Here is a 27,220-nt window from a genome sequence, read left to right on the forward strand (position 1 = left end):
TGACTCTGTCTCATAACACATCACTCTGATACTGATTCTTCTGCCCCCAACTTCCTGTTAAGGACTCGGTGATTACATTTGGCTTGGATGTTATCTAAGTTATACAAGATAATCTTATCTTAAAGTCAAATGATTAGCAATTTAACTCCCCTTTACCATGTAATATCACAGGTTCCAGGGATTACGATCTTTGTGAATGGTGGACATTACTCTGCCTTCCACAAGGAGGGTACATCTGCTTAAAGTCTTGGCCTTGAAATGGTAATCATCACTTCTAGTCACATTCCATGGTTGAGAAATAGTCTAGCTGAAAGGAGGCTGATAAAATTAAGTAGGAATCATTCCAGCTATTAATACAACTATATTCTATGGAAAGGAAAACTGGATTTTAGCAGATAGTTAATTCTCTGACACAAAGGTTTAGTGACTGGTTCAAAATGTGGAATCCACATTTTGTTATTTAAACACTAACTGAATTCCCTACCTTTATTATGTTCCAATACAAGTGACCTTACCATTACTGAAGTTTTAAATAATAAGGAACCTCAATAAACCAAAACAGTGTTGAGAGAAAAGAATACATTAAGAAAAAAATTACTATTATTTAAAAAAACAAAATTTTAAATACCTCAGAAATTAGTTATTTCTAAGGGTAATCTTTGCTTTCTTGTTGTTAATAGCTGAAATAAGATATGGACTTGTAGAGGATAGAATTGTGTCCACCTGAAAGATGTGTTCAAGTCCTACTGGTAGTAGCTAGTGCTTGCAGATGTAACCTTTCTAGGAAATAGGGTCTTTGTAGATGCAATCAGTTTAAGATGTGGGGGGACCCTAATCCGAAGCCTGTTACCCTGTAAGAAGAGGGACACACACATAGGCATGGGAGACAAGGGTAAAAGGCCGTTCGATGACAAAACAGAGATTGGAGTGAAGCAGCTGCAAGCCAGGAACACCAGGGATTATTGACAACCACCGGAAGCTAGAAGGGGCTGGGGAGGATTCTTCCCTTACAGCCTCTGAAGGGAGCATGATCCAACTGACACCTGGATTCTGGACTTTCAGCCTCCAGAACCGTGAGAGAACACATTTCTGTTGTTTAAAGCTACCCAGTTTGTGTGAATTTGTTATGACAGTCCTACGAGACTAATACAGGGCTTTTATAATTAGTGAAAATTAAACTATATAATGCCTGTAACAATTTCTCCCTATCTTTCAAAATTAAATTGTGCCTACTCCATATGGAATAATTTAAGTAAAAGGTATAATATTTCATGCTACTAAACCATACTCGTATTTGCTCAGAAAAACGTGAACCTTTGAAAAATACAACTTAAGACATAGCTTTGTTGTTCTAAAACTGTAGGAGATTTTCTTTATTTATATACCTAGCTGACAGACCTTACTTTAAATGGAGAACAATAATAGATTACTACAAATAAAGCAATGAAAAGAGCTAGTGAACATCAACACTAAATCCAATCAACTTTCTACCAAATGTGTATATAATCTGAGATGCCAATGAGTAAAAAGAACAGAAACTTCATTTATCCACTCAGTGAAGGCTTCTGAAGTTCTATTTTAGCTGTGACAAAACAATTGCTTACTTTAAACATAACTGCTCTACATTACTGGTAGGAAACTGAAACATCTCCTTCTTCCCTTGCCAATGTCCTTATACAAATGTTTAGTTATGGATATTTGGACTTTATGAAATTCAAATTCCTTAGTATTGTTCAACACAACCATTCACACAAATAATACACATACATGGCAACTAAATCCTGTTTATCACTAATAACAGAATTATACATGATGTGGACATATTTATGCATATGCATATACAATTATGCATATTTTCATATGCGCTTATATTTACAGAAATACACATTTACATTAGCATGATTATATGATAGTAGGCAGATGCATATATAAAGTTAACTTTATTTATTTTAAGGAACAGATATTTAATAAAAGTGTACATGGAAGGAAAAGCTAATTGCTGAGAGATATTTCTTCTTAAATTCAGGTAAAGACAGAACTGATCCTTCAACAGCCTTTTAAAAATAATCTAGCCTGAAAAATTAATTTTGTAACTGAAATAATTTACCACCAGTATTTGAATTAAGAAAATATATTAAAGGGATTAACTCTTCCATGATTGCTTTAGAACCATGAAAAGGCATCACAGAGGAAAAACAGAGAAGGCTCCATAGTCCAAAAGAAATAAATTATTGACTTTAAATTCAATACTTCTTCTTAAAATCACTATATTCCTTTAAAGTTATTAAATTCAATAAAAAAGCACAAATAGAAGGTAACCTCCCATAGAGAACATTTTGGTAGACTTACAGGAGATTTGTAAATATCTGCCTCCATAAATAAGTAGGCAATAAATCCGAAAGACATTGACACAAACATAAAATAATAAAACTGAAAGGTCAGAAGGCACTGAAGAATACAAAGAGAATGAAGGTTTCCCAATAAAGTAAAATTCTCAAAAAAAACTTATTTGAGGCTTAGAAAACGATTTTAAAAATTACACATTTAAATTTTATGCAAAAACAAAAAGCGCTTTCTTACAAGGGCTTTATATCACTTAGTTGTAAAAAAAAAGTTTTAAAAATTCACAACAGAAATAGGAGAAAATGAAATTTTTTTCAATTTGAATAGTCTATGAAGTGCCTCATTTTCTCCTAGTTTTTCCTTAAACTAAAAACCAAAAGGAAAAAAAACAGACGACATCAGTGTGGTATAGAGTTCACTGTAGATTCAGTGCTATTTTCTTTATCCTGCTTTTCTTCTTCATGTGGTGAATCTAGTTCGTTTCTGCTATTTTCTTCCTCACTGGAATCACTGTCCAGTCTACCTTCAACCCTGGCAGACTCCTTGTCATGGGAAGAACTTTCACAGGCTTTGTCTGTGGCAACAGCTCCTTTCCGCTGGGGTAAGACAGTAAAAAATGCTTCTTGCCAGTCTCTTGTTTCCAGGTATTCCAGAATGATCTCAAACACTGAAACAAAGACAAACTCTACATTTCTTAGCTGAGTTCAACACAATGTTGTATACTGTACTTTAAAATATATTGCTTTTGTGTTAAGAGTGCTAGTGTGTCCTAATAATTATTTTGTTCTGATCACTTTCTTCTCTTATTGGCTGTCAGAGCCAACTTGTGCCAAAGTTCTCATGTTACCTCTTCTTTAGCTTTTCCTCAGTTCTTAAGCTCTCAGAGCTCAGTTCTTAAGCTCTCAGAGATTCAGTATTATCACTTGTCAATTATAATCAACAGAGAATTTTTGTTTCCTTTCTAGTCTTTATCCCTTTCACTTCTTTATCCTTATGTTCTAATATAAAACTAGACCAAAAAATGTTAGGATTAATCTACATTTCTTCTATCAGTCCTATAAAGAGCCACTTACTCTGGGGAGAGTCTTGCCTGCTATTTATTTTTATTCACATTAAAGGTAAAGAATATTAATACTGTTGCCAAAGTACTCTCATATTAATATACTGCTGAAGGGTTAATCTTGATTACTTATGGAAAAGTCATTTCCATTCTCTATCAAAGGTCTTTGAAGAAGTTCTGTCCTCGAATCAGCAAGTTCATTTCTATAACTCCCTAGATCCTGCTAAAGTGCCCAATGAACAGTTGTGTACTAACAAAAATCTCTACTAAAACAGCTTTTAAAAGCAAAACTCCAAATACTTAGGGTCCAAAAATATCTATTACAATGTTATTTATAATAGTAAAAAGAAAAAAAATCAACAACAGGAGAATGGTTACATTATTGTATATTCAGATGATGGAATATTACATAGCCATTAATGATTCAATGACATGGAAAAATATAATGATAAATGAGAGGAAAATGACCCAAATTTATAACATTTTATGCAACAGAGTAAGAATCCAATTATGTAATAAATACTATTATATATGCATAGGAAAAGAACTGGAAGGAAACACACCAAAAAGTTGATACCAAGTATTCCTGGGTAGTGAAATTATAGCTTATTTACTTTTCTTTATACTTTTTGCATTTTCAAAATTTTCTAAAATATGCATGTATTAGTTCTATATTGAAACAAAGTACAAATGATTACATTTTATAATTTTATCTCCAGCAAGATGTGTACGTTCTATTTGTCCAAAACGTAAATTTAATGTTATTTTTCACAATGTTCACTCAGGTATATTTTCAATTTTTCCCCTTATAGCTTACCATGATTAATTGCCAAAACTTTTCTACTATTCATCTTCACAAAATTTCCAAGGGGGAGCTGTGCATGATCAATTCCATGATCTGATGCTTGTTTATATGTGAGTCCCTAAAACAAAGACACTATAACTTTGACTAGAACATTATGTAATTTTAACAAAGTCTATGACAGAATACATAATTTTTAGAAAACACTTTAGTTCAGAGAACATTATCTGTAGGAGTGGGTGTGTGTGTGTGTGTGTGTGTGTGTGTGTATGTGTGTAACTGCTAATGTGGAAATATTCTTTTGACAATTAGTATAGTCAGAAAGTTCAGGGTATTTGTTTTAATCAATTTACAAGTGAGGAAACCAAAGAAATTATGTTCCCTGCCCTGTCACAAAGCTCCTCAGTGGAAGAACTATAGGAAAACCTGCCTTATGCCTCCTGACTCAAATACCTTTTCACCATTCCACACTGCCTTTCTCTCAGTTTAAAATACTCAAACTGAATTCTGAGAAAAGCACCATCACTCTTCCCATGAATATAAAAGATACACAGACAAAACTATGTTTCAATAACATAACACTAAGATGCACACTAACAAAGACAAATTAAATAAAAAGCTGAATTTAAAAACTTTAAAAACTTCCTATAAATTTAATTTTTACCTTTCTGTCAATTCAAAAAAATGTTGAATATGAATTTTCTCTCTTCTCAAAATTAAAATCTTTAAAGCCTGGGTCTAATTAGAACTGAGATAGCCAAAAGACAGAGTACAGGAGAAAGAACTCAACTTCTCAACCAGTAATTTGCATATTTTAGGGATAAGTAATTAATAACAGATCGAGGCAGGTGTTTTTAAATACAAAATTGTTTTAGTTCAGAGAAACATACATGAAAGAAAAAAATTTGGTTCTACATAAATAACAAAATAGAATTTTTCCACTAAGAAAAAATAAAAAGGCTAAAGATCATCTTGATAAAATTCCCCCTGATGCTATAGAGCTGCTCTGTCCAACTGTAGCCACATGGGAATATTTAAATTTTAACTGATTACAATTTTTAAAAATTGTGTTCCTCAATTATGCTGCACACATTTCATGTGCTCAGTAGACAGAGGGCTACCATACTGGACAGGATGAGATAAACATTTCCAGCACTGCAGCAAGAAAGTTCTGCTGCATAGTGGTGCTATACAATAATAATGGATTACTTCAGATTATTCTGCTGACAGTATTTCCTCAGATACTTAGTAAACATGCTTTTTCTTTAGCTGGGTTGAACTTAGCATACTGCAAAACAGCTAGCAAAGTACAAAATGATGTTTGCTATTAGAAAGTATATTTCTGTAATTTTTCATTTGAATGAGGATAAAAAGGTGACAAAAGTAGAGATATAACAGAAAACACATCCCATGAGAATCACGTATTTAAAATATAAATTTACCAGTTTTGTTATAAATTTTACCAGTGGCCTAGAAATTGATTAGCAGCATCATTTCCTATCAATACAGCACATCATTTACGCGTCTGGGCTATGGAACAATCTGCACGCTTTCAAATAACTGCCCTACCATCTACTGCTATTGATTGTAGACTTAATTTCTCTAGGCCACCAGTTCCTTGTGTAAAATGTAGATAATAATAGAACTGACCTGACTGATTTATAGTGAGGATTAAGCAAATTAATATATGTGAAATGCTCTGCTTAGCTAGAAAGGTGATTGAAAGATAGTATGTACTCAATAGAGATCAGCTATCATCAGTATTATTATTAATACCAAGAAGTATTATTACTCCCACTGAGAAAAATGAGGTATCAATTTTAAGTATAAGCAAAAGCAAAAATAAAAACTTAGTAGTACCTTGTGATGGTTGTGATCTACTAATCCTCCAATCACATAGGCCTTTGATTCATCTAATTCCTTCAGTACATTTGGTGAATCTGATGTAAGATAAACCAGGTCTTCTTTCTTTACGAATTCCCTATAGTGATCTGGTTTGATATGGATATCCTTTGAGACACATGGGGAAAGATGTTATTAATAGGATTTGAGGGAAACTGGCTAACAGTCATTTTGAAAAGAAGTGAATCATGTGAAAGTTTGAAATAATGTCATTATCATGCATTTTTTCAACTCCTTATCACCTCACACCTCAATTAATTAAGTAGCTGCCTAATGTTATTTCCCTGTCTCTAGCCTCAGATCCCTCCAGTTTAGTTCCATACGCTGATGGCAGAATCATTTTCTAAAAACACTACTTTCAATGTTTTATCTTTATTAGTAGGATAAGATTCAAACTCCTTAACTTAGTAACTCTTTCCTGAATATGGCACTAACCTTAACTTTCTAAATTTATCTCTCTTCCAACAAAACAAATGCAATTTGTCCCATATTTGCTCACACAGTTTTCCAGCCAAAGAATGCTTTCTCCAGTAACTTCCTCTCCATCTACATGAATTATCAAAAGGAAATGGCTTATAGATTTAATAAATTCCACGCATCTGTTTCTACAAAGATACACATTTGAAATCTGCACCAAAATTGTTAGGTCAGAGGTACAAAACAACAGTTGGCAGTCAGAATTTTGCAAACTACCTTGACAGAATAAAGGAAATTGCATCGCCAGGCTCAGATGACATTTACCCAATAATCTTTAAGGGAAGAAAAAAAATTAAGCAGGAGACCTCTCACCTAAAATGTATAACTTATTGATTAATAAACAGCCACTTTTCTTGAAAATGTTATATTTTAAATTAGATCCCTTTGCTTAATTTCAGGCCCCAAGAGGGAACTGAAATTAGAGACCAATGAACTTATGTCTCTCTGGAAAGCTGGTGGCATAAATAATAAATTTAACAAGCCACAAAGTAACTGCAAGTACGCCTATTCTAACATATTACTTCTTAGGGAAAAAAATGCATGATCATAAAACTTGGTAAATGTATTTTAAAACTTAAAAAAAAGCCTTTAAAAATAGGCTATTAATAAAATAAATGCCGTCATTATGGGATTAGTGTGAGAGGAATAGTTTGTCATGGGGAAAACTGGCTTTGAGAAAGAAAACAAAGTACAGGAATGACCCAGTTATTTCTCTGAATACTAGGTTAGGATTCTTCAGGGATTGTTACTAAACTACAATCTATTAGTCATCTTGGCAAATGACTGAGAATGGTTTAGTCCTACCAAAAAAAAAAAAAAAATAGGTGATCCACATATGTAATTTTAAATCTTCTAGTAGCCACATTAAAAAAGTGAAAATAAGTAAAATTAATTTTAATAATACATTGTATTACCAACAATATACCCCATTGTCATTTCAAAACATAACAAATATTTTTAAAAATTTCAAGGAGATATGTTACATTCTCTTTTTTTCTGTACTAATGTATAATTTCACATTTATAGCACATCTCAATTCAGACCACTCACAGTTCAAGAGTTTAATAGCCACATAGAAACAGAATGCAAGTATATTTTCAAATTCTAGAGTGACTTCACTTTAAGAAATAATGTATAGCCAGTTTGCTGGGTAGAGACTGTATAAAGACCTTTAAAATCAGTCCTTTTTTAAAAACTGGTGGTAAAAAATAGCGTGTGAGATTTAATAAGCTCAATGACAAACTAACAGATATCTCAGTCTATTTAGCTTCTCAGGGTTTGGAGACTGCCTATTCCTGTATCGAATAGCATTATGTAGAATTTAGGTTAAAAATGTAGACCTTTCAGCATAAATACACTTGGAATTTGAGAGAGTTAATCTATTTTTATTACCTTCCAGTTGACCCATCCTTTGTCATTTTCATCCATGTTCTTTTTCAACTGGCCTCCATGGCTTGTCAGGTAAAACTGATAAAAGATAGAAAGAGAGCAAAAGACTATTAAAGTACAATATTTTATTTCCCTCATACACTCATCTGATCACCAAAGAAACACAAAAAATATTTTCATTCTAGAAAAAATAAGTATGTGGTATGCTTTAAACATACAAGAATGAATTTGTCATAGAAATGACATACTTTCTGTATTTCATAACCCACTAACTTCCTTATTCCATCTACATTTTCATCCCATTTTTCAAGCGCTATACTCTGCTTCTCAATTGATTACTTTCCTACAAATTACCTGCTTTCATGTCAAGTTTCATTCCCTTTCTTTTGCCATCACTGTTACTTTTTACTAGTCAAAAGTCTTCATAAGTTTCCTTTGATTCTAAACTTAACACCTATTTCACGTCTAATCAGGGTGAGAAGAATGCAAAATGTAAAAATATAATATTACGATCACTTGATAAAAATACCTAACCAAAAACATTAAGAGTTCCTGGTTCTCAACATTAATCAGCTAGTGTTAATTTTAGGTCACCCAGAGTGCAATCAAATTCAGTAAGAAAAAGACCCTACTTTCAACAGCAGGCAACTAGTCTCATAAAGCACTCCCTCACTCGAGCTAAGGAAGTACCCTTAAAAATTATCAGTGACTCCAAATCCTTTAAGTAGAAAGAAACCTACCAACCACAGCATCATAGCACACGATCAGGCAGGGGCAGTTCCCCCAGTCCCCAGAAGGGAAGGAATGAGAGCTGAGAAACCGGCATGAAAGTATGTGTCTATCCTTTAATGACGATGTGTAAATACACAGCAATGAGCAAACGTGTACAAGACTGATGATGATGAGCGGGGACTGAGAAGGACACATGTGAAAAAAATGTTTAAAATATTTTACTTTATGTTTGTAGAAAACAAAACTTTTCAAATAGGCATTCTGTTCTCTAAGGAAGAATATCTGTAAGATTCTTGTAAAGGCAGTTGGGATTATCTATGCCTTGTCCCAAGGAAGACATAAAAGGAAACTGGAATCTGTTTGAAATTCCTGACACATACCTGCACAGGATGCAGTGCTCGTCGGTTTTCTGCATAACATCGTTGGATCTGCTTATGAAGTTTCTTAATGTCCTATAAAAGAGTGTAATTTTTAAAGCAGCATTTTGAAAATCATCTATGGCTGTTCTACAATCTCAGTGGCCTGGAATAAGCAGAAGGGATAACTAGACAAGTACATATTTTTCTTTTGAAATACAAGTCCTTTCTAATAATTTCCATTCAATTTCCTTACACGCTAACAAAATAATTACTGTAAGTAAAATCAATACTCTGTAAATGACCCATTATTTTATATTTTGTATACATTTAAAATGCTAGTTCATGAAAACATTTGCTCTTCTTAAGAGTCAGCAAAAGAAAAAAAAGTGCCATGCTATTACTAATATCATAACTTATCAATGGTTTGGAAAGTAATTAAAGCATGTTCTCTTCACTAGCATTGTTCAAACAACCAGGTTTCTCAAATTACTAAATAAGAAATAATTCTATTAAGCCAATCATATTTGTTATTTTCTTATTTTTGATTAGGATAAATAACAAAAACACAGACTTTCATGAGCAATATGCAATTACTGAGTTTTATAATCTAATTACGGTGTTTGTTTCTCTCCCTATGTTAATACATATACATGTGCATATGCAGATACATAAAAGCATTTTATTAGCTTGCTTAATTTAGGGGGCACAGATTTTGAAAAACCTGATTTAAGATGCATTTTAATACATCAATCTATATCAAAGTGATATTACATATTAAAGTAAGAATTATTCAGCTTAGTTTACCTACAGGATTTTTCTGACAATGATTCACGATACCTTTAATACCATCAAGCTGTCAAAACTACAGTCAATGATAAGGCGAAGTGTGCTGTGAACAACATCTCTTCGAATACGTTTTTTGTCATTTCCATCTGAGTTTGATTCCAATTGACATTGTCGCTCTAACTGCTTCCTCTTGCGTTTTTCCTTCCGCTTTTGTCTAAAATTAGTAATTGAAATAACTGTTGTTATTTGTATATCCAGATATTTACAAGACTCTTTTAAATAGACAATTACTTTTTAAATCAGCAGGCTGAATGAACCACATGAAATTGCCACCTCTCTGGACCAAAACTGGTCAAATGCCAGCAACTTTATATAGTCTACCTAAACGCTTTGGAGAGGAAGGAAATGAGTTTGCAAAAACATTATAATGTTTTCTACACAAATCCTAACTAAACTACTGATAAATTAATTTTATCAGTATGAGACTAAACTAAGAAAACTTTATAAATACAGTCTGATGAATTTTACTTTTATCATTCTTCCCCTACAGGATTTTCAAGCAACATTTATATGGGATAGGAAAAAGCAAAGTAAAATTGTTAGTGAAAAAAAAATCTCATATACTTTTTCTCTAATTTGTATCAGCTATAGTTTATTTTCTCCCAGCAAATTCTGGCATTATGCAGTAATAGCTTCAGCCTAACTTCTCAACAAAACCTGCATTAGTTCTTCTGGCAAAATCAATGTTAGGCCCAAATTTGATCTTCCTGTGGTGGTTATTTTTGTTCCATATCTAGGACATAGATGCTAATTATATCCCTTTCCTAAGTCAGTTATTTCAGAAATTGTGCTGCTACTCATAATAGGTTCTGGGTGAGAAAAAGTGGACGGTGTAAAATTATCAACACTGCTAAAAAAAAAATTCAAAGCATAGTTTTAACAGCCAACTGATAGTGTTGGCTAACAATACACAGCCCCAATTTTAATTAACACAATTACTTTTAATGTATCAAAAGACTAGGAAAGGTCCAACATTCCATATTTCTGAACAGGGGTAGAATATACTCATTTTGAAACATACTTGCGGAGTTCTCGTTGTTCTTCCCATTGTTTTTGTTTTATTAGCTTCTTCATTTGTCGTTTAGATATTGGTTCAAACTCGTTACCTAATCTTGGTTTCTGGCTCTCCTCCTGATCTTCACTTAAGTCTTGTTTTCTTTCAACATTACAAGTCTCAATAAATGCTGGCAACTTCTCAGATGACATTATGTGATGCCTCTGAAAAATTCATGAACAGACGATTCATAAACACACATAAAAGTAAAAAAAACGACCAGTAGATGTGATTAAGAGTAAACCGTATCAATATGTGTAAGAATGAAAATTTAGAAAATTAAATGTCATTCACTGGCAAAGATCATGTGATGAAATGGGTGCTTTCATATACTTTTGGTTGTCATGGCACAATTTTTCCAGAAGGCTACACAGATCTACGTTTCAAGAGCTTTAAAATGTTGACACCCTTTGACCCAATCAGTTATTTCTTTAGAATAAATCCCTGTAAATGAATCAGAAATATACACAAAATTAATGCAAAAGGGTATACAGTAGTCTCGTCCTTATCTGCAGGGATACAATCCAAGATTCCCACTGGATGCCTGAAAAGGCGGATACTACCCAACCCTATATATTTTGTTTTTTCCTATACATACACACCTATGATAAAGTTTAATTTGTAAGTTAGATACAGTAGATTAATAACAATAATAAAATAGAAAAATTATAATATATTGTAATACAAGTTATGTGAATTTAGTCTCTTTCTCTCTCTCTCTAATAACCAAGACGGCTACTGAGTGACTAACGGGCAGGTAGCATATACAGCGTGGATATGCTGGACAAAGGGATGATTCACATCCTGGGTGAGATGGAGTGGGATGGCACTAGATTTCATCACGCTATTCAGAATGGTACCCAATTTAAACTTCATGAATTGTTTAATTCTGGAATTTTCCATTTAATATTTTCAGACTGTGGTTGACTGTAGGGTAACGGAAACCACGGAAATCAAAACTGTGGATTGGGGGTACTACTGCGTGCACTGCAGTATTTGTAACAATGAAAAATTAGTAAGTACTTGAATGTTAGCAAAAGGGACTAAATAAATTACAGTTCATCTATAACATGGGCTCAAGCCAGTAAAAATCAAGCTTCCCCAAATTATTTAGTGATAAAGGAAAATTGTTAAATCAGAAAATCAAAACAAAAAACAATATATTCTATGTCCAATTCTGTTTTAAAAAGTAGACACACAAACATGTCTAATTCTTACCCATGATCTTCTGCATTTTCTAAATTTTATAATGTAAACATATTGTCTTATAAAAATATTATTTTTAAAAAGCGATGAAAAGCACCTGTTTTCAGTTGTCTTTAATGCTACAGTATGATGGAAATGTTACTTTCATTATCTAGGTGGACACTCACAATTGGTTTTTGACAAAAGATATGCTGTAGATTTATATATTTTGAGCAGTGCACAAAACAAATTTGGTTGCCCTCCCCCTATAAATTTCATTGTAAATATACAATTGTAAATATTCCACTCTAGTCATAATTAAAAAATAAAATGCATAAGTTGATTCTATAATCAGTTGTGGAACGCTCAGGGCAATCTCAAATATCTTTTTTTGGATTTAACTACCCTCATCTGTATACCGTGTTTCCCCGAAAATAAGACCTAACCGGAAAATAGGCCCTAGCATGATTTTTCAGGACGACATCCACTGAACATAAGCCCTAATGTGTCTTTTGGAGCAAAAATTAATGTAAGAAGACCCAGACTTATTTTCGGGGAAACACAGTATCTATTGTCCATAACTGAATTTGCCTTCAGATCAGTGAAAAGGGCTAGAAATACTGAGATTTCTTTTCTCTTAGATAATTAGCCCAAAGCTTAAAACTGTATTTATTTATCCCTACCAAAGACTAAGCATGAAGCTTGCAGGTGTTCTATTGTTCTTAAAGAAAATTCTACGATTCCTTCTTCTTAAAGAAACAGCTAACAAGTCTGTGCAGAGAAGCCATTATCATATCTAAAAGAAAAATCTCCACAATTCAGATAGTAGAAGGACAAAACCTTTGCAGAACATAATTTAAGCAGTAATTTTATTATATGGTTCTTGATGTCTTTAAAAGTGCAATGTTGTAACAAGACATATGGGGATAACTAAATAAACTTAGAAAGTACCAAATTTTGATTGTAAGACAAAAAATTTTAAGGTATGTGTTTTGTGGGCTACAGCAAAAGCCCCAGCATTTCACTAGGTCACAAAATTACTAGGAAGGAGAAAGAATCATCTGGTAAACCAAGTAAGAGTTCACAAGTTTTCCCTACACCACTAAGCAAATCGTATCCTCACAGTTTGGGGAAACACCTCCTAGTACGACAACTCAAATTCGATTCTCCACTGGAAACGCCATATGGGCAGGGATGATGCCTGCTTTTGCCCAACTGCTATATTGCCAGTAATAACACAGTGCTTGGCACTTAACAGATTCTTATTACATATTGGTGGAATAAATAAATGAGTGAATATGGTATTACAAAGGATTTTAAAAAGTAATGAAAATGGAATGGCTGTGTGTGAATGTCAGAGGGGTAGCGGATGGGGAGGGGGGGTTATCACTGTGTGAGGGACGTAAATGAGAAATGTCTAACTATTACAGTGTTTTGTGCACATGAAACTAATAAAAAAAGTAATGAAAATAGTAATTAATAGCAAAGATTTAATTCTTAGTGTGCTTTAAAAAATTACCTAATTTACTCCTTAAAACAACCCTATGAGGTAGAAAGTATCATGTCTACCTTACAAAGGAAGAAGGCACAGTGAGGTTAAATAACTCGCCCCTAATTACAAAGCTATTAAACAATTCCTAAGAAACAAGTCTTCTAGAACAAATTTAGCAAGTAGGCCCTCTAAATACTTGTTGAACAAATAGACGACTGACAAGATGGAGGTAATATTGAATCCCAGATCTAACTCTACTATCTCCCAGAAATCCCAAATCTTACTTAGAAAATGAGGGTTTTTAAAGAATATAAAAGCTATGCTGCTCAACCCTGCTGTTGGAGGGCACTGACATTTGTGTCACTGAAAGAAAGGAGGAAAAAATAGCTCCACTTTTATTCCTGTGCCACTAAATCAAAAATTGGGACAGATTTCCTAGAGATGGTTGGCAACAGCTCATGTTTTGAGGCACCCTGCCTCCCACTCTTGAAATACTTGACAATAGGTGACAAAATATAAAAAGGGGAAACAAAAAAGGTAAGCCTCTCTCAAAACCCAAAACAAGTACTAGAATAGATACTATTCCTGCTGGGTCTGCTGTGCAAAGGCAGCTGGGAGTTTCTCTAGCTTTAAAGTAGGGAGAAAAATAATAATACAAGACAGAAGATGGGAGGCAATTTAAGATGAACCTTAATCTAGTATTTGGGGTGAGGCTCCTCCTTCCATGAAAAAAGCCTGAAAACAGGTAAAATTAGACTAAAGTTTATACGAAGCTGAGTACTGGAGAGGAATCTGAAGGAAGCAAGACACAGCCTCTCAGCTACAACCTGGGCCAAGCCATTGAGGTGACATGGACTTATAACACTAAATGATTAGAATTCTGAATCACCTATGTAAGCTCCACAATGGACTGAAGCTCTACTATGGACTGAAGGGCCATGAGTGGGAAGCACCACAAAATCAGCAGTAGAGAGGTGCTTTGGAGAGGGGAAGTAGTAATTCCAGCCAAGATGAGTCTACAAAGCAAAATTACAAAAAGAAATGATAAAAAAAATCAACAATCAGGAGATTAACTCATTCTACATAAGTTGAAAATAATAAGGTGATGTGAAAATGACTTTAAAATAAGTTTGGCTGGAACCTTTCAGAGATCATAGAGTAAGAACCATAAAAACAAAACAGGAAATGGGGACAAAAAAGCAGGCATAATAAAAACAAAACAAGAATTCATGATAAAGAATCTATTTGCAAAGGAAGATACAAAAATTTCAATAGATGAGACAAACTCCAGATTACCTGGAGTTTAAAGAGGTAATGAATGGATGGATTAGAAAACATCCCGATAATCTGACTCCGAATTCAGAGAAATAGAATGAAAAAATGATGTCAGAGCAGTTGAAAGACTTGAATTACAAAATGAGAGAAATACAGGCAAAAGGTAATTGAAGATAAATGTATAACCTTGAGTGCATTCATTAATTTTTGTTTTAAAGTTGGAAAATAAAGTAAGAATTTAAGGAATGGGAGACAGGAAACTCAATAAACCTGAAAAGACTAGAAGAAAATTTTACAATAAATGCGATCCTCGGGATCACTTTTATTTTACTTCATTTCCATTGGTAGTGCATTAAATAAAAACCAGCAATGCATGTATCTAAAACAATATAGGATGGTGAAAACAAGCTGAACCTGCTCATTAAGCTAAACATGCAAACTTAAAAGAACAATTGAAATTCACTGGAGACAAATTGCTCTCTTCATGAAACAATTATTTCCATTCATCATTGGCATAATTTTCTGCTAGTTCTCTATTATGTTTAAAAACTGCAAGTATGATTGGCTCTATAGGAAAATTTAAAAATGTTATGTAGAGCAATGTTACAGCTCATGTACACCAGGGGGAGCTTTCGCCTTTTCTATCTAAGAATTCTGAGCTACATTTAACTTGGTCTATCATTGAATACTAATGTTTTTATTTACTTATTTTTTAAAATTTTTATTGGGGAATATTGGGGGAACAGTGTGTTTTTCCAGGACCCATCACTTCCGAGGCAAGTCAGTGTCTTCAATTTAGTTGTGGAGGGCGCAGCTCACTGGCCCATGTGGGAATTGAACTGGCCACCCTATTGTTTAGAGCTCGCACTCTAACCAACTGAGCCATCTGGCCGCCCCCATGCTAATGTTTTTAAACAGATTATCAAACACATAGCAAGGTCATAACCTAGTCAACATTATTATTATTTTTAAAGCTTTTCCCAATTAAGAAAATGCACTGTAGTAAGTGAATTTTTTAAAGCTGTGATTAAGCTAGATACATGGAGGCATGGAATACAACAAAAAAGATGCTAGCTTGAGATCCTATAAATTATTGCTTACAGCAGACTTTACATACAAGGAATAGATACCAACTTCCACTGCCTATAGTAAATAAGTAGTTCACTATGTACTAGCTTGTTCGGATTACCCGTTACAAATATACAGTGTTTTACTAGGTACACTTGCTTTATTTTTTTGGCCACAGTTTATAAACTCCATGGCAGAGTTTTGCATTCCTCCCTCACATGCAGTGATGCTCTCACAATACATTTTCATTCATTCAACCGTGTTTAACAAATATTTAAGAATATTTTGTAGCAACTGCAGAAGTATTTGTGTGAAATTTGGTTTATTTTAGCATAGAATTTTGAAAATGGTTCATTTAGTCACAGAAATAGGTAGTGTCATGTGGTCCTTATAAAACTAGATAAAGATGACTAAGGCCACTTGGTGTGGCACAAAGACACTTTAAAAACTTTTATGGATTTTATTGATTGGGCTAAAAGTCTTAAGTTATGACACAGATTCCCTTCCAGAAAGATTCAAACGAATGCTTAAATAACTACAGACTGGAATTACATGACCTGAGAGGAGTTTTTAAGGAAATACCCGGAGATTCTAAAGGTCATGCATCCAAGAAGTGGTGGGACCAAACCCAGATGTTGTCCTTCTGGAGTCGGCATTTTTTCACCATTATGCTATCCTGGGCAAACATCAAAATAGCCAGCTATTTTATTTGCTATCTGAGGATCTTGGATCCCTATAAACATCGGAAGGGTCAGACTTCAGAACCAAAGCATTCCAAATTTCTCTTGTTAGGTTGATTTGAACCCAGATATGCCAGAAGCCCAAGTCCATGCCTCTCCAGGGCAAAATTTCTCTTGCTTTGGATGAAGTTCGAGGTTCCTAGGACACCTTATAATGGGTCCTTACTTGTTCCCAGACAACTATGGTTTAAGTGGGAGTCAATCTCAATTCTGCTTGGCTAATATTTTTTACCTCTTTAAAAAAGAAACTATCATAGGATCATGAGATTATTGCACTAAGTGAAGTGAAGTCAGACAGAAAAAGTCGAGAACCATATGACTTCACTGATACGTGGAATGCAAAACTGAAAAGACCAAAGGAACAAGACAAACAAATAAATAAAAACTCACAGACACAAACTATAAATAGTTCAGTGGTTACCAGAGGGTAAGAGGGGAGGGGGACGGTAGAAGAGGGTAAGGGGGGTCAAATATATGGTGATGGAAAGAGAACTGACTGGGGTTTCCTTTTTAAAATTTAACACACCCTTTTAAAATCCTTTTTAAAACAAGCCAGCCAAATCCGCAGTAGCGAAAAGTACTTGGCTCAGCTGCCAGGCCCTTTGGGCAGAGGATTGAGAGGGGAGAGGATGAGGATTTAAAAAACAAACAGAAAGTAAGGAAATCATCTGTTGCTATTCTTATATGTCTAGAATGCCCGAATTTTAACGCTTAAAATATTTCAGTGAAATAAAGTAACACCTCGGTCTTTTAAAAATCGTCCTCAGCTCGACGCCAGGGGGCCTAAAAGCACCTGCAGCCACTTTCCCCTGGGCTCTCTGCAGTTCAGAGCGCGCGGCTACGTCAGCCCCTCGTAGGAGAAACGAGACACGGCAGGGTGAAAGAGGTAAAGCGACTTGCCCACGGTCTCTAGCTACCAAGTGGCAGAACTGGTTTTCGGCCCTTCAGAGTCGGATTCTCCTCTCCCTTCGTTGTTTGGAAACTCACTCTTCACATACTAGGAACCGCATCCCGATCCCCAAGCAGACATCAACAGTAGGCTCCCACCGCGGGTGGGCACAGCCTCGCCCCACTCGGCCAATTAGGCCATGCACGGGAGGACGCACTACAGAGGCGGGAGTAAGCTACAGCTAGCCAATCAAGGAGCCTCTTGGAGGGCCGCGGGGGCGCACTTGTCTGATGTCACAACTGCCACTACCACAGCCCCACTCCCTCTTCCCCGGAAGCCCTTGTTGCGAGTCGAGCGACGCACTGGCACGCACCCTTTTTGCGCCCGAAGGATACCAAAGGGTAGGCGAGCACCAGGCTCAGTTCCAGGAGGCTTACCGAGCTGAGGAGTTATCGAGGAACCTGAGACCACGCGCAGAAAGCCTTTCTGGAGTGGTCCAAATACCGCTCACGAGTCCTCCTTGGGAAACTTCAACTCCCAGAGGCAGGGACGGTAGCTGCACGTAGGAGGCTACGGCGTTACGCCTTACGTCACAGAACTGCGCCAAAACCAGACCCTCACTGGGAGGAAGGGGAGGAAGTTTATGGGGGGCGGGGTCAGGAGTTCGGGCTTTTGTAGAGGGAGATGGTTACAATGATGTTTCTTTTTCCATTTACAGGCACGTGTGTATCTGCGGACATTCAGGTTATGCGGGTTTTCATTCATCTCTTTCTGGGAGGGTCTTGGGGTTGGGTAAGACATTCCTACTCCTAAAAACTAAAAATGCAGAGGGCTCGTAATTCTTCTGTGTTGGAGATGAAAGCAGGAGTGCCCAAACTATACGGAAGGAGATTGTGAATATCACATAGTTTTACACAATTCAAATGGACAATCAAATTTAAAAAGTGAGTCAAATTCCCCATAAAATGAATTTTAATCTAGAATATTTAAGCCTTTTTTCTTGCTTACAGCCGGAAATCTTACTCTCCATTCATTCCTTGCATTGTTTTTCCTAATGCTGTTTTGCAAAACATCAGGTGACATTTCATTGTTTATAATACTTGACCTTATGTAAGCTTTTTGCTATATATAAACCAAGTCAACTGAGGGAGAACTGAAAAATAATCCCATAAATTGTAGTTTTCTGTTTAGATTTTTTATTCAGTCCTACTTCTAATAGGTGATTATTGCAGAATTTAAAAATAAAGCTTGAATCGATGAATAGACTGCTATCTCAGTATGGAAACAATTTTGAAGTAAATTATTCTTGATACTTGAAAACATTTGAACATGTTTAAAGGTTTCAATGAATGAAAATTAAATTCAGAATTTGAGTTTTCTAAAAGAATTGAAATTTATCTAAATTTGGTCACAAAAATTAAGTCACTCTTGCTTGAAACTCTCCAATATTTCTTGAAAAACTATGTCAGCTGTTACCCTGTTGTGGGTCACTCTGTTTCTCATCTCAGATCTGAAAGATCTCTTAATTGAGTATTGGATCTATTTCCGATTTGTTAGTAGGGCATCTTTTTTCAGCTGCCTCCATATCAGGGCAAAGAGTAGCTAAGAGAGGACTAGTAATTGGATACGTAGCTCCTCATATGTAGGTCCTTAAACTCAGGTTGGGATAGTGATGTGACAAATCTTTTAACAGCTGTTCAGTTGCCCCTCAGGGATCTGTTTTATGAATAACTTTATATTTTTTCAGAGTTTATAATACCTGGCACCCTTAGTTGTATTTTTTAAATTAATGTGCTGAAAAAACCCTTATGTTTTAATAGTGGGGTCAATAAGTTTTCTTTTCAGAAAGCCACTTTATAGTCATGGTGCAAGATTTAAAGTGAAGTACCAGCAAAAATAACAAAACGGGGGGAGGGGAGTTACTAAAGATTGAAACATATAAAAGATACAGAAAGGTAAAATCATGATATGAAATAATCTTATTTTCATTGATTTGTAAAATCCGTGTGTTTATTTGACATGTTTATTGAGTTCCATATTTTTTTGTCTTAGTACTTTGATACAAAGATGACTAAATCGTGATTGCTGTCCTTAAGGAATCCCTAGTCTAGTGGGAGAACCAGCAGAAAATAAATACCATATAACATAGAATATACTTAAGACACTTGTATTTGGAAAGGAGCAACTAAATGCTCCTGTAGACAGGAGACGTAGTTTCAGAAGTTGAATAAGTTTGCTCCATCTTGGAAAGTAAATAGGAGTTTTCCAGATATGAAGAAGGGAAAGGTATTTAAAATATTGGGAACAGTAAAAGCAAAGACATGGCATAGTTTGGCACATGACTGAAAAGCTATGAGTAAGATGAGAAAGAAGGAAGAGAGAATAACCCTAAAGGTTTTTCTAATTTGGACAATTGGAGGAATGTGATTGTGTTAAACTGGGTTATTTAAAGAATAGTGGAAGAAAAATAGCTTTTGAAAAACAATAATTTGGTTTCTAATATGTGGGTTCTGGGGAGTCTGTGGGACATCTAAGTAGAAACAGATTTAGAAATCATCACATATTTGGTAGTTTAAGCCAACATAAAAGGTTGAAATAAAAGTGTTAGTCCATGGTTACAAACCTATAATAGTTATGAGAACTAGATGAGAACTAGATGTAACAAAAGAGAAAAAGCTATCTGGGAGTAAAGTGTCACAAACATGGGGGCACATTCTCTATTTAATCAGGGTACAAGTTCTAACTAGGAATGTGGACCTAATGACATCAGATCTCAATTTTTGAAAAGCAGCTAGAAATCTGAACTTTCATGTGAAACCTGGTATTTAAGTGCTGTCAGTGATTTTTTTTTTTTTTTTAAAATACTGAGTAGGCTAAACAGAACGTGTCCTCCCCAAATGTTTGGCCTGGGAACACTGGGCAGTCATCACAAATTTCATTATTTAAGCCTAATTCTGATATATCATTAAGTCTGAGAGTATTCTCCAGAAAGTTGGGAGTGGGTAGACATGGAAATAGAGCAACACTTGTGAGTATAGTGGGCTCTCTGGATCTGCAGATTCTGTATCCTCAGATTTCACCAACCAAGAATCGAAAATACTCTAAACCAAATGTTACTTTGTTGCTGGTATGCACTATGGAGTCAATCTTATCATGGTTGTGCAGTGCTGAACATGTGCAGACTTTTTTTCTTGTCATTATCCCCTGAACAATACAATATAACAACTATGTACAGAGCATTTATATTGTATTATGTACTGTGAGTAATCTAGAAATGATTTAAAGAGTATGGGAGAATGTGCATAGTTTATATGCAAATACTACACCATTTTATATAAAGGACTTCAGTACCCGTGGATTTTGGTGTCCACGAGAGTCCTGGAACCAACCCCTCTGGATGTCAAGGGACAACTGTACATTAATATTGAAGCTAAGAAAACCAAAATAAACTAATTTTTAAAAATGACTTGAAAGGTATGTAAAAGCAGAATCAACCCATCATAATCATTTCAACTTACATTTTGACTGATTTCAAAAATACAGGAAAAAGTTTAAAATGTGTTTTTTTTTAAATCCCTCATTCACTCCCCTCCTGGGTGATACATGAATATTGAAGACTCTGGGAAGATGACTATGGAGGCAGCGTAGCCTGAATCTCCTCATACAAACAGGTAGAGCACTAGGATACTCGTATCAAAACAACAATAATGACAACAAACCCAGCTCATGGCTACAACATAACTAAGTGAAAAAGAATCCTTATAAAGCTCAAGCTATGAGTGGGTGGGAACAAACCACCAATTTAGTATTAACATCTGTGTAGGAGGAAGTAGTGGGAAGACAACATAGCATCTGAAGGCTATGAGAATGGGAGGACCCCAAAACTCCCAACAGATATTCGTGAAGAAGAGGAGTCCAATATGAGATGAGCAGCAAAACTGGCAGATTTCAAAGTGAGTACAAAGGAATGAGCAGGAAGATCTGAAAGTGTGAGAGGGGTGTGGGGGCCTATCAACTCTCAAGTCTTAAATCTGAGCGCCCTTCTTGGACAAAGCCCAACACTAAGGAAAAATTCCTGGGAGTAGAATTCAAATTGAACTGGACAGGGATAATAGGGGCAAAGGTAAAAAGACGGTCCAGATAAATGTGGAAGTGAAGAAGAGGGGATAGCTCAGCAATGACAAAGATACATATTTATCACTCTAGGAAAACAGAAAAGGAAGCTCTAGAACCAGGAGGCTTGAAAAGCTATTCTACCCACTTCCCTTTCTTAAAAGTACAGAATAACATTTAGCCAAAAAATATACCACAAAAAGGATCATAGTTGAGTCCTATTATAAGTTATTATAATAAAAATGAATATGAAGCAGGAAGAAAAGCAAATGAAAAGTATAACAATATTTCAAAATGAGAAAATTGTAAAATGAAAAAGATAGAACAACACGAAACAGAAAAACTCAGAAATAAAGTGATTGGAGAAAAGATTTGAAGAGGAGTGACTGAACTCAGAAAAGAATATGCAATATAAAAAGTACATTTAAGATGTACTTTTCATAAAATGTATATTCAACATCATACTGGAAGTCATAGCTAGTACAATAAGACAAGAAAAGAAAAGGAAGTAAAACTGTCCTTAGATGACATAAGTGTCTATGTAAAAATATCCCCAAAAATCAACTACAAAAAATCCTCATGGAACTAGTAGGTGATTATAGCAAAGTCACATGATCCGAGGTTAACATACAAAAGTCAATTGATTTTCTATCTACCATCAATGAACAACTGGAGCTTTAAATTTTAAACAATAAAGAAATACTTAGGTATAAATCTACCAAAACATATACAGGGTCTATATGAGGGAAACTACAAAACTCTGATGAAAGAAAAAAGATCTAAGTAAGTGTAGAGATACTCTGTGTTCATGGTTAGAAGACTCGTTATTGTAGAAAATAGCACACTTTGTGCCCAGATCTTGGTGCTAATACCATTCTCCAATAAAAGGAACAAGAGCTCTTTGGAGAAATGACTGATTCTAGGTTTGGGGTGGAAATGTGCAAGATAAACCTGGAGGCTCTTGTAGTGCCTGAAATAAAGGAAATGCTTTAGAGTGCAGGCACACACAGAGATGGGATATGTCAAAGGAACACAGGCGCCAACTGCAAGAGCCCCCAGTGGCCAGAGCTGGAACAAGTGTAGAAACAAAGTAGTACTGGATTATAACCCAAAATATAAAGTAAATATTCATGAGTTCATACTGATATAAATGATAAATAAATGGAGAAGAGAAAAATCTCTCATGCAGAGGAATTCTAAATAACTTATAGAGATACTCCACCCTCAAGGAGGAGGAATATAACTCCCTACTCCATGGTTACACAAATTACTCCTTCCAAAGAGTACCACCATATGGAAAGAAAGTAAAAAAAAGAGTAAGTTTACAGTGGAGAAACCTGACATTTCTGCTTAGCCAGATGATCAAGGTCAACATCAACAGTGATAAATCATGTTGATAGTATGTACCTTTGATATAATGTGATGAAAATGACACCTTTGTGGTCTTCCTCCCCGAAATCTATAAACCCAGTCAAATCACTGTCACAGCCGAGAAGCGGTTAAGAATAGGATAACTAAATATAGTATATCATAGATGGGATCTTGGAACAGAAAAAAAAAATTAGATAAGAACTAAGAAAATCTAAAGTATGGATTTTAGTTGCTAATAATGTATTGATACTGGTTTCTTATTAACAAATCTACCACACTAATGTAAAATATTAATAATAGCAGTAACAGTGCAAGCTGTATGGGAAATCTCTGGACTGTCTTTGTAAATAAAATAATTCTGATCAAAATTTAAATTTTGTTTTCTTTACAAAATAAGAAAAAGCCATCTCTTTCATCTACTGAAAGAGAGCCATGAATTCTCTCCTTTAAATGCTAGAAATTCAGTTACATGTAGCCAAAGGTAATGTAAAGTTAGATTCCCTTTAGAGTGACTGTTATTGACCCATAAGGATTTTTTTTGGTTGTTGGAAAAATCACTATCCTTTTTGGAGAGTCTTAGATTCCAAATGTTTCAAACCTAAATCTCAAGTTTCCTCTTGTCAAGGAAAGGCATTTAGTATGTATTTATTTTATCAGACAGAATTCTTAAACAATACCTTTAAAATAGTATATGTATTCTATATCTTTGCCATGGTGTGAAACATTTCAACACCTCATAGAATATTCTTAACCTAACAGGTATTTTTCATAGTTCTTCAAAAATGCTAATATCCTCCTTGAATTGAAAACTATTAGATTTTATTATGACCACTTAGGGATAACTTGAAGTGCCCCTCTAAGAAATTTTTTCCCCATTGATTCTAAGAATAAAGTGTTTTGATGTTATAAAGACTTTTTATTTCCTCTATAGCTATCATACATCCTGACTTACTATATCTATGTCTAGTAGGGTAATGAATTTTCTTCCAGCCTTTATAGTGGTGAAATTCATTTATCTTCTAATCAAGAAAAATGAGTTAACTTCTAACAACCTCTGATACTTAACAGAAACACCACTGTACATTGGAATTAGTCATAAATCTTTATTTCATAGCCTCTTATTTATCACTAAATACTAGTATAGCAAGTATTCCAGTGTCATGTACTACCAGTGGAATTACATTGCAATAGCATTGTTTTAAAATCGGTTATTTGATTTTGACCTGGCTAGCACAGATCAGTTTTCCCCTCTGTAAGTGCAGCTCAGAACACCTAACCACAATAGTCAAGGGCTCTGTTAGCCTCCATACAAAATTCTGATGGAATCAAAGGGCAGTTCCAACGAATAATTCTATGTCATCCATGAGAAATCAATTTTTTCCACATTCTACCTCTAATATTTTTTTAAGTAAAGGAGAATATTGTATTAAGTTTCAAGGTGTATTTCTGTAAGTCTTAATTCATTTACTAAATTAATCTGAGCCTTATTTTTCTGTTATGTAAAATGATGGTCATTAGGATATACTATAAAAAATGTAAAGTGCTTAGTATAGTATATTGTACATAGTAATCATTCCATAGATGGCAGCTCTTGTTATTTTTATGCTGTGCTATGCTTCTGTCTTGCTTCACATACCATGTAAAATAGCTGGTGAGTTTTGGGAGATATCTCTCACATATACTGTATAATGTTCGTTCTGCTTGATCTAAAAGCAACAGAAGAGAATGCCTCTTCTTTGGTACACAAAATTCACTGAATATGAAAAGAGTTTGGCATTTTTATTTCATCTCTGGTGGATCAATCTGAAGTCCTTCAAATGACTTTGTAAAAAGAAAATATAACTTACAAGCAAAACTATATAAAACTTACAAGCAAAATATAAAAGGATGTTATTTATTATCAACAGAAGCAGTCTTATTTGAACAATCGATGTTGAAATGACTAACACAGTGATATATAGGAGCTCTCTAGTGGAAAGCAAATGCTTAAATGAAACAGCATTTATTTTATTAGGCAATAGTGATAGGCCTTTTATTGGTTGGACTCTGGTAAACACCTGACACCAAATGGTACTTTACCCGAAGAGACACATATCATGCACCACTTAGTCTAATCACAAACATTAAAGGTCTAAGTAACTGTGAGCCTCAAATGGAAGTACAAAAGACAGGTCTCATTGAATCATATAAGATTCAAACTACTTCTTAATTTAAATAAATATGTAAAGTTGAAGTGACTATAATGGCCTCATATCCCTATGTATGTAATGCAGAAATTGTGGGAACATAGAAATCTATTCAAATGTAAAGCAATAAAGACTTACACGTTACCTTGTATTTATGATACCTACTATTCATAAAAACTTAACATTTCTTCAACAAAGGTATGTTTCTAAGAATGGCCTTTTCTGTTTACCCCAGGAAAACATAACTTTAAGGTGATAATTACAACCAAACGTTTTATTTTTGTATAGGTACTTTAGCCATAATTTATATACAAAAGTTATAATAGCAAATGAAGTTCTAATCTCGATGATAAAGACAATTTTCATCTTTCAGTTCTTTGTATAAACTTTGAAGATTTTAAAAAAATTTTATATTTCATTTTGTGGCCCTATCAAGTTGGCCTGGATTGTCTAAATTTAAGCCGAAGCTCAGGATTCTAGAAAAGAATTTTGAGCAAGACGAGGGTAGATTTAAGAACACATTTTATACTTAAACACGGCCTTAAGTATTTTCAAGTTAATTCAAATAGCTCTTCACCAGCACTTTGTTCCCACCTTTGCCAGAACAACTCCACATCCCACCCAAACCACCTCATTTTAGTAGGTTTGGTACATATCAGGCCTCTTTTGTGGGAGTTTCCAAGGATAAGAGTTGGTTCAGTCAGCATGGCCTTATCCATAGTAGGGTGTTTGTTCTAATTCTAGAGACATTTCCTAAGTAATTTCCTGTAGCAAAAGTGCTAAGGGCTGGAATTGCCCCTCTGAATCTCTTCCTAGAAATGGGATTCAGAAAGCATGAGGGACTCCATCCAGCCACTTTGGAGACTTGGACAAGTTTTCCTTGTCATAGCTAGAGGTCTACTATGATATATATGAATACCTGTGTGTGTATATGCATACATATATACCGGGGGGTGCCAAAAAAAATGTACACGTTTTAAGAGATGTTAACACTTTGGTCAGCATTGCTCAAGTGGTATTTCGCGGTAATCAGAGGTGTCTGGACGCTGATGGTAACCACTTTGAGCACTCTTGCAATTGCAGAAGTCCACTGTGACTTGTATTCATCTTTTGTTATTGGTGTATAGTAATACAGTTTCTTCCTTTCTTAAAATGTGTACACAGTTTTTGGCACCCTCTGGATATGTATGTATATAGAGGCTGCCAAAAAATGTGTACACATTTTAAGAAAGGAAAAAACTATATTAACATTGTAATACTCAATATATACTGATAACAAAAGATGAATACAAGTCATGTGTATACATTTTCTTGGCACCCCTGGTGTATGTTTACTCAATTGGCCTGCTAGCATGTTAATAATAGACAATTCTAACTTGCTACAACCCCATACAGTTTCACACATAAGGAGAATCATCTAGGGTTCAGAAATGAAAGTTCTATCTACTATAACACTATTTTGAGGTGATTAGTGGTGGTACAACTTAAAATTTTTAAATTTAAGCCCTAAAATTCAGAGTGATTCTTTTCTAATACCATACACATAGTATAAAAAAAATTAAAAGGTGAGCATACAAGCCATAATAAAATTCAACGAAGTTTACCTGAGTTTGAAAATCCTCGCCATCCTCCCACATAAAGTGGTAAAATATGAAGACAGGCATTTAACACAGGCATGATGATGATTATTGAGCAGAAAAGCATCACCAACAGTTTTCCTTGAATGTCCCTCAGTACTTTGAATTTACAAGAAGGTAGATTGATTGATTTAGCTCTCAAAAGTGAAAATGTTTTTGAATTTCTTTGTTGAGTAAAAGGAATTAAAGAGTGAAAGACTGAAAACTACAGCCCACCTATGTTTAATCATTAATAGTGAGCCCTTTGGTGAACTTAGGTCCTGATATTGGAGTTTGGAATCTGACCTTTCCCCAAAGATA

At 34.7% G+C, this 27,220-nt stretch overlaps 1 protein-coding gene across 9 annotated transcripts; it reads right to left on the minus strand.

Annotated features, from left to right (window-relative positions):
• Nucleotides 1-27,150, minus strand: TRMT10A (tRNA methyltransferase 10A). Of its 9 annotated transcripts, none has more exons than XM_033105447.1 (8): nt 26,888-27,150; nt 10,932-11,128; nt 9,902-10,064; nt 9,086-9,157; nt 7,977-8,051; nt 6,066-6,215; nt 4,221-4,326; nt 1-3,010 (listed from the first exon to the last, which is right to left on the minus strand). In XM_033105447.1, the coding sequence occupies exons 1-8, from the start codon at nt 26,945-26,947 to the stop codon at nt 2,742-2,744; spliced, it is 1,092 nt and encodes a 363-aa protein (XP_032961338.1). In that variant the 5' UTR covers nt 26,948-27,150; the 3' UTR covers nt 1-2,741. The 9 variants fall into 9 exon arrangements, with proteins under 9 accessions (XP_032961338.1, XP_032961341.1, XP_032961346.1 ...); XM_033105450.1 differs by lacking the exon at nt 26,888-27,150 and adding an exon at nt 18,051-18,187; XM_033105455.1 differs by lacking the exon at nt 26,888-27,150 and adding an exon at nt 17,987-18,167.
• Between the last annotated feature and the right edge of the window lie 70 nt (nt 27,151-27,220).

This window comes from Rhinolophus ferrumequinum, chromosome 5 (genome assembly GCF_004115265.2).
Source record: "Rhinolophus ferrumequinum isolate MPI-CBG mRhiFer1 chromosome 5, mRhiFer1_v1.p, whole genome shotgun sequence".
Classification (NCBI taxonomy): domain Eukaryota; kingdom Metazoa; phylum Chordata; class Mammalia; order Chiroptera; family Rhinolophidae; genus Rhinolophus; species Rhinolophus ferrumequinum.